Below are 8600 nucleotides of genomic sequence, written 5' to 3' on the forward strand. Positions count from 1 at the left end.
ACTCACTGCCATGTGGCCCGGTTCCTAACAGGCAACAGACTGGTACCAGTCCATGGCCTGGAGATTGGGGACCCCTGATTTAGCCTGTTTGAGCCTCAGTGTTCCTAATACATGAACTGGACAGAAAAATATCTCTTAGATTTATTGAGATTTTAATTTTATGTTAAGTACCAGCCTTTGCAATAGAATTAACTTATAGCCCTTTCTGTGCCTTGATTTATTCACCTATAAAATGGATATATTAATAGTACTATCTCATAGGATGATTATTTTGAGGATCATGTAGTAAATAAATGTCAACTGTGTTACCACATATGTGTGGGCTTAGTCACTTCAGTTGTGTCTGACTCTTTGCAACCCCATGGACTGTAGCCTGCCAGGCTCCTCTGTCCATGGGATTTTCCAAGCAAGAATACTGGAGTGGGTTACCATGCTCTCCTCCAGGGGATATTCTTGACCCAGAGATTGAACCTGTGTCTTCTGAAGCTCATGCATTGCAGGTGGAGTCTTTACCACTGAGCCACGGGGAAGTCCTATGTTAGCACAGTGCCTGGCAAATAGTGTAGCACTCAGTGAATATTAGCAATTGTCATATAGCTTACTCCTTTGTCACTATTGTCTTTGTAACAACTGTCATATTTGAGACGAATCTTCACCTCATCCTATACTTGCATGCACATTCTGTTGTCTTCACAGCATCTAATTTTCAGAATGGCTCATTCCCTTAAGTTTCCTATTATAATTGTCATGTCTGAGATGTCAATCTAAGAAGCTAGCATGTTACTTTTTTGTGGATTGTGCCACAAGACATGAGAGCCCTAGATAAGAGACAAAGAACTTTATTATAGCCCAGTAAGCAACATGAGGGGCTTCTCTGGTGCCTCAGATGGTAAAGAATCTGCCTGCCAATGCAGGAAATGAGTGTTGGATCCCTGGGTTTGGAAGATCCCCAGGAGAAAGAAACAGCAACCTAATCCAGTATTTTTGTCTGGAAAATCCCACAGACAGAGGAGTCTGGCAGGCTACAGTGCATAGGGTTGTGAAGAGTCGGATAGCAACCAAACCACCATCACCAAGCAGCATGAGCTCCAGCACATGTGCATCGGTTCCCTCCTCCTCACATTCTACAGAGATGACTCAGAGGATCCCAAGTAGATGCTCCATGTACAGCTGAGGGATACAGAGCCTAGAGAACTGACCATTTTATAACTAGCAGTAATTTTGTCCTGAAGGGAACATGGCCTCATCTCTCAAAGCTGTTCTCTGACATACTACCCTAAGAAATAGCCCAGGGAAAATGGAAGACTCTATACCAATGACAGTTTCCCTAGTTCTGGAAAGAATTAAGAACACATCTAGTGTGTGTGTGTGTGTGTGTGTGTGTGTGTGTGTGTGTGTGTGTGTGTGTGTGTGTTAATATGGCATATTCACCCACCTCTGTCCCTGCTTCATTTGGCAGCTGGAGGTGCAGTGTCCTCCTGGCGTCACCATTGGCTTTGTAGCCGAACACTGGAACCTGTGCAGGGCAGTGTACAGCCTCCAAAATGAGAAGAAAGAAGATATGATGGGAGTACTTGGGCCATGTTCCACCTATGGCTGTGGTTCAGATTCTGTTTTTGAGGTAAACAAATATAAACATGTTTCTATAATTTTTTTTCTACATGTACTAATAGGCCCCAGAATGATCTGGATTTAGATTATTTGTGTGTGTGTGTGTGTGAATGAATAGTGTGAGGAAAGAGTTAACTAACAGGTTGACATCAAGAAGTTTTCAAATTATTTTTAGGGGATTGCTTAATGCTTTCCACAAATCTTTTTTATGATTTCCATGTTAAATGAAAATAAGAAGAAACCATTTAAAATACTAAACTTGAGGCTAAATAGCCTGACCTAATGCGTTCATTTTATTCTTGGCTGTTTTTCAGTAACCATTTTACCAAGGATTTCCAATCAGAATATAGGTCCTAGTAATGAAGAGGCCCCACACACCACAGAACAAATAGAGCAGCCCTGAGGTTGTGCAAGACAGAAGCCTGCTGCATCCTCAAAACACAATACAATGCTCATAACATGCATAAAACTTATAGTGGATTATAACATTTTCTGGAAAAAGAAAAATCCTTCTGTTTTGCCTTTATCTCAATGGCTACAGAATGGTATCTCTAAGGTGAAAGTCACTGTCGTGTCTGACTCTTTGTGACCCCATGGACTGTACAGTCCATGGAATTTTCCAGGCCAGAATACTGGAGTGGGTAGCCTTTCCCTTCTCCAGGGGATCTTCCCAAGCCAGGAGTTGAACCCAAGTCTCCAGCATTGCAGGTGGATTCTTTATCAGCTGAGCCCTAAGGGAGTTGAATGATATCTTACTACCCTACAGTTCTGACAAAGGAGATTCCTGGGCTCCTTAAAGCGTTCTTCATAATGCTTTGGAATTCAACAAGACTCATAATCTACAATTGCTCTTTCAAATATTTTTTGTGACACCCAATAAACTTCCCTTAGTTCTTGTTTTACATAACCGTATTGTCAACCGTTATTTATTTATTAAAAGACCATTGTAGATAAGTAGAAAATGAGGATAAGCCAGATTGTGAGGGCAGGGTGTTTGGATCATTCTAATCACCAAAAAGTGGTATTTGTGTGTTTTCCTTGTGGCAAGTGCCAGAATCTCCCTTTTAGAAGCTGAAGCTCTTTGAGATTCTGAGACTATTTAAGAAGACAGGACTGGGACTTTCCTGGTGGTCCAGGTTAAGAATCTGCCATGCAATGCAGGGGATTAGAGTTTGATCCCTGGTCAGGGAACTAAGATCCCACATACTACAGAGGAACTAAGCCCTTGCACCACAACTGCTGAGCCCATGGGCTACAAATAGAGTCTGTGCACCGCAACAAAAGATCCCATGTGCCACAACTAAGACCTGATGCAGCTAAATAAGTAAATAAATACTTTAAAGAAGAACACAGCACCCACAGAAGCCTGAGTGAATACATGGATTCTATGAAGTGCAGTGAAGTAGACCACCTTGGACTGTAGCCCACTAGGCTCTTCTGTTCAGGAATTCTGTAGGCAGTGCTGGAGTGGATTGCCATTCCCTCCTCCAGAGGCTGTTTCTGACCCAGAGATCAAACCCGGGTCTCCTGCAAGGGGGGAAGATTCTTTACCATCTGAGCCACCAGGGAAGCCCCAAATAAATAAATACTAGAGAAAAGAAGAAGAAGAGCACAGGACCCACAGAAGCCTGAGTGATTACATGGGTTTTGTGAAGTACAACAAAGCAGACCATCTTGCTTTTGTTAGCATATTTCCCTCCAGTGGAGAGACTCCCTCCCAATCCATAATTCCCACCCTTTACTTTAGGGAAAGAATTTCAAAATCAGTTTAAATCATACCTCCACTGAAAGGCTTTCCTAATAACTCAGTGGAGGATGAAGAAAGAACATGGGGCTTAAGAATTGTAAGATATTCCCCCGTTTGGTCATTAACCAGTTGCAGGACACTTAACTCTTCCTGGCCATAATTCCCTATTTGAAATTTTATTATTACTATATTCATTTCCTGCCCTATGCTTGTACTGAAAAACAGTGAAAGTGACCTCAGGGTGAACTGCTTATAAACAGGAGAATAAAGCATGCGTTTTAACACCTTTTAATCATCCTAAAGTCATATTCTTGTCTTTCTAGATCCTGTCCCTGGATGGTATTTCCATTATTGGCAGTATCACTCGGAAGTGGAATGGTGTGTTATCAGCAATGAGCGATGCTGACCACTTTGAAATTCACTTCCCATTAGACCTGGATGTGACCATGAAAGCCATGATTTTTGGCGCTTGCTTCCTCATTGTAAGCCTTTTGCTGTTGAGCTGTTCTGAGAGATTTATTCTTTCTGATGAAAGTAGCATATGTAGGAGAAAGGCAATAAGGTTTGAAACTGACTCTGCCACTTACTGGTTATGTCTTGTTCAGTTGCTAAGTCGTGTCTGACTCTTTGTGAGTTATATGTCTTGCAAAGTGCTTAACACTTGAAACCCTCAGTTTCCTCATTTGTAAAGTGGAAATGAAATATGTATATATGTATATATATATATATATTCCAGGGTTATAAATATTAGCTATTATATTAGTAAATGAGCCAGGACCATGCTTGAAAGATACTAAGCATCCACTCAATGTAATTGTCATCATTGCATGTTGCTTATTATTCTCACTACTTAAAGATGCCTATCCTTTGATTTGTTAATGAAATAAAATAAGTCTAAAGCTGATGTTCTTTCTCTTCACCTATTACCTCTTTGTCAACGTACTCCTTGTTGTTGTACCATCCTATATTTATTAGGTACAATTCCTTTGCTGTATTTCTATCTGATTAATGGCTAATATTATTAAGTAAAGCATAGAAATAAAATCGGTAGCATTTGCCTTAAAATATCTATTTAACATATTGCAATTGATGTTTTTAACTTGTTTAATCCTTTTTAAATCATGTTTAGTATAGATTAACAAGTTTTTCTCATTTCAACAATGAAAACTTAGTTAATTGGTACCCCAAGTGGAAAGTTTATTGACTGCCCACAGTTTCAAATTTGCAATTGCTGTTCTTCCTATTAGGTTCTCTTCATGAAGATTTCACTAAAGATTTCATGATTTATTCTTACCTGGAGTGAGAATATTACCTGTTGAGTTATAAAGAGTAACATTTTATACATTGCACTTAATTACTTATGTACTGTTTTATTTGTATAATTATTTATCTGTCTAATTTGATATTTATTATACATATAATTATTTTTCTAATTTCAGGACTTCATGTATTTTGAAAGCTCTCCACCACAACATTCAAACATTCATCATGATTGATGGAACCACGCATCAACAATGATGATTAATTAAAGAAAAATTTAGAAAAGTTGCCTGGGCTCATAGTCAGCCCTCAACTATTCACAAATATATTTATCTGCTCTTGCAGATTAATGTTGTTGGACGTTAGCATTGACAGGTAGGCTGAGAGTGTAAGTGGAAGAACACATCTAAACGTGTTTCAGTTGCGTATCTGTCTACTTGGTCGACGTGGAGTTTATCATGAAAAAACTATGACTAATTAACCAAGTCTATATATATATATGTGGTGAACTTGGAAACACTTTAAACATAAGAGAAAATGAATCCCAAAGCTCTTACACTAATTGATAGTAAAATTATGGTCTTTTAAGAGCAATCTTTGTTGAGATAGAGTCATGTAGGCTCTATCTCCAACCCTTTCCTCTCCATCATGTCCAGTTGCTGAAGACAAATTTGATTTCAGGTGAAAAGAATGATACACTTCATTATTAAAAATGAAAAGGAAGGCAGATAGAAATATTATGTTTTATTGCACAAAGAAAATTTTACTTGTGCAAATGTATCAGAAACTTGTTTTACAAACTTATGAAAATTTCCATGGAAATTTTTATTTTATTACAAAATAAAGCATATTTTTCATATCATAAGGTTATATTTCCCATGCTTCATTTACTAGCATGCACAATCAGGAGCTGACTCCCTATGAAGATAGGGTCAGCCTATCAGGAAAAGAGGTGACCAGGGCCATGACCAGTCTGGATCTCTGAGCAATTTGGAGACATCAGTGCCCTTAAGAGAAGCTTTCATTTGATACATTTAACCTCTCTTGGCTATAGATGTCTTACATATAAAATAGGTTTGGTCAAATCTCTACGACTGCCTGTTAAACCTTTGTGTCTCATTTGATATGACACAGAAGAGATGATTTTTTTTTCTCTTAAAAGAAGATCACTGATTTAAACCAGGCTGTTCAAACTGCAAAAGTTGGAGTTTCACTTTTAAATTTTGAAATGTGATATTCTGTGTAGCATTTTGTAAATGCAAAAACTGCAAAAGCAGATACTGTGTAATATTACTTTGCAGTTTTTTATTTAAATGATAGGTAAATGTGTATCTAGGAAAAGAAAGTGATAAAAGAGCAAACATGCTACTTCTCTGGGATCTATAGCTAATCAGTAAAGGTTATTTGGATGAACATAATAAGCGTAAAAATTTTTCTTGTTTATATTAACTAAAAGCATAGTGTATTAGTGAACACACTCTGATAAATCAGCTTGCCTCTACTGCACTTTAGTTTCCTATTTGGACATGAACTGTGTCCTTTCAACACAACCAGTATATAGAATGGAATGTATTCTGCTGCTGCTTATTAAAAGAAGCAAGACTGAGTGTGCTTAAGTATGAAATGAAAGCCTTTGCCCATTGAATTTCCTATTGAAGTTTGTATTGAAGTGAAAGAAAGGTGCCTCATTTTTAAATTATATTCATGTTTTCATGATAAGTGTTGTTTTACCCAGTTTCTTGTAATGTTCATTTTTATATGCTACTGCTAGTTTTCTAAAAAAAAATAACGTAAAATCTGCTGCTTTCTAAGAGAACAATTTTATTTGGAAAGGTATTTGTAGTCTTAAATAGACATATATTATTTCATGTAATGATGTATGAAATTTGATATAACAAGTGAGACAATAGTATTCAGAAAGTTTACTATATAAACATTTCATTTTTATTTGCTACATCCCTACATTCTAAGACCTGATGCATAATACTAGAGAAAAATTAGTTTCAGCATGACATTTAAAATTTCTATTAAAAGTTTTTACAGTAGTAACACGTCTCTTACAGTTTCCTTCTTTAAAATAATATTGTTTCTTATGTTTTAATACTACAGTTTATATTATAACTTTTATATTTCTTATATAAAAATATACAATATTTCATTGTGTAAAACTGATCAGACTGATTAATAAAACAAGCTCTTTTCTGAAATGTGTGTGTTTTCATGTTTCATCATATTGTTTTTGGCTTCTAAATAAACATAATATGGTTTACAGTAAAATACTGTTTTATTTTTGACTTGTGATTGAGTATTTGCAATAGACTGTTTGTATCCTCCCTCAACAAAATTTATGGGTTACCCAAATGTGATGGTGTTTGGAGTGGAGCCTTAGGAGGTGAAAGGTCATGCAGGTGAAGCCCTTATGAATGGGATTCAGTTCAGTTCAGTTCAGTCACTCAGTCGTGTCCAGCTCTTCGCGACCCCATGAATCGCAGCACGCCAGGCCTCCCTGTCCATCACCAACTCCCGGAGTTCACTCAAACTGGCATCCATCAAGTCGGTGATGCCATCCAGCCATCTCATCCTCTGTCGTCCCCTTCTCCTCCTGCCCCCAATCCCTCCCAGCATCAGAGTCTTTTCCAATGAGTCAGCTCTTCGCATGAGGTGGCCAAAGTATTGGAGTTTTAGCTTTAGTATCAGTCCTTTCAATGAACACCCAGGACAGATCTCCTTTAGAACGGACTGGTTGGATCTCCTTGCAGTCCAAGAGACTCTCAAGAGTCTTCTCCAACACCACAGTTCAAAAGCTTCAATTCTTCGGCGCTCAGCCTTTTTCACAGTCCAACACTCACATCCATACATGACCACTGGAAAAACCATAGCCTTGACTAGACAGATCTTTGTTGGCAAAGTAATGTCTCTGCTTTTTAATATGCTCTCTAGGTTGGTCATAACTTTCCTTCCAAGGACTAAGCATCTTTTAATTTCATGGCTGCAGTCACCATGTGCAGTGATTTTGGGGCCCAAAATAAAGTCTGCCACTGTTTCCACTGTTTCCCCATCTATTTGCCATGAAGTGATGGGACCAGATGCCATGATCTTCGTTTTCTGAATGTTGAGCTTTAAGCCAACTTCTTCACTCTCCTCTTTCATTCTCATCAAGAGGCTTTTTAGTTCCTCTTCACTTTCTGCCATAAGGGTGGTGTCATCTGCATATCTGAGGTTATTGATATTTCTCCCGACAATCTTGATTCCAGCTTGTGCTTCTTCCAGCCCAGCATTTCTCATGATGTACTCTGCATATAAATCAAATAAGCAGGGTGACAATATACAGCCTTGACGTACTTCTTTTCCTATTTGGAACCAGTCTGGTGTTCCATGTCCAATTCTAACTGTTGCATCCTGACCTGCATATAACTTTCTCAAGAGGCAGGTCAGGTGGTCTGGTATTCCCATCTCTTTCAGAATTTTCCACAGTTTCTTATGATCCACACAGTCAAAGGCTTTGGCATAGTCAATAAAGCAGAAATAGATGTTTTTCTGGAACTCTTCCTTTTTCCATGATCCAGCGGATGTTGGCAGCTTGATCTCTGGTTCCTCTGCTTTTTCTAAAACCAGCTTGAACATCTGGAAGTTCACAGTTCGTGTATTACTGAAGCCTGGCTTGGAGAATTTTGAGCATTACCTAACTAGCGTGTGAGATGAGTGCAATTGTGCAGTAGTTTGAGCATTCTTTGGCATTACCTTTCTTTGGAATTGGAATGAATACTGACATTTTCCAGTCCTATGGCCACTGCTGAGTTTTCCAAATTTGTTGGCATATTGAGTGCAGCACTTTCACAGCATCATCTTTCAGGATTTGAAAGAGCTCCACTGGAATTCCATCACCTCCACTAGCTTTGTTCATAGTGATGCTTCCTAAGGCCCACTTGACTTAACATTCCAGGATGTCTGGCTCTAGGTGAGTGATCACACCATCGTGTTT

General features: G+C 38.4%; 1 protein-coding gene across 1 annotated transcript in view; it reads left to right on the forward strand.

Moving 5' to 3' along the window:
• LOC128049308 (phospholipid scramblase 4-like) overlaps positions 1-5320 on the forward strand; it is a 40642-nt gene extending 35322 nt beyond the window's left edge. The window contains exons 7-9 of the mRNA XM_052641577.1: positions 1460-1621; positions 3682-3840; positions 4798-5320. Coding sequence (XP_052497537.1) covers positions 1460-1621; positions 3682-3840; positions 4798-4854 — 378 coding nt within the window. The 3' untranslated portion in view covers positions 4855-5320. The remainder of the gene's footprint in view (positions 1-1459; positions 1622-3681; positions 3841-4797) is intronic.
• Positions 5321-8600: the final 3280 nt, after the last annotated feature.

This window comes from Budorcas taxicolor, chromosome 1 (genome assembly GCF_023091745.1).
Source record: "Budorcas taxicolor isolate Tak-1 chromosome 1, Takin1.1, whole genome shotgun sequence".
In the NCBI taxonomy this organism is placed as follows: domain Eukaryota; kingdom Metazoa; phylum Chordata; class Mammalia; order Artiodactyla; family Bovidae; genus Budorcas; species Budorcas taxicolor.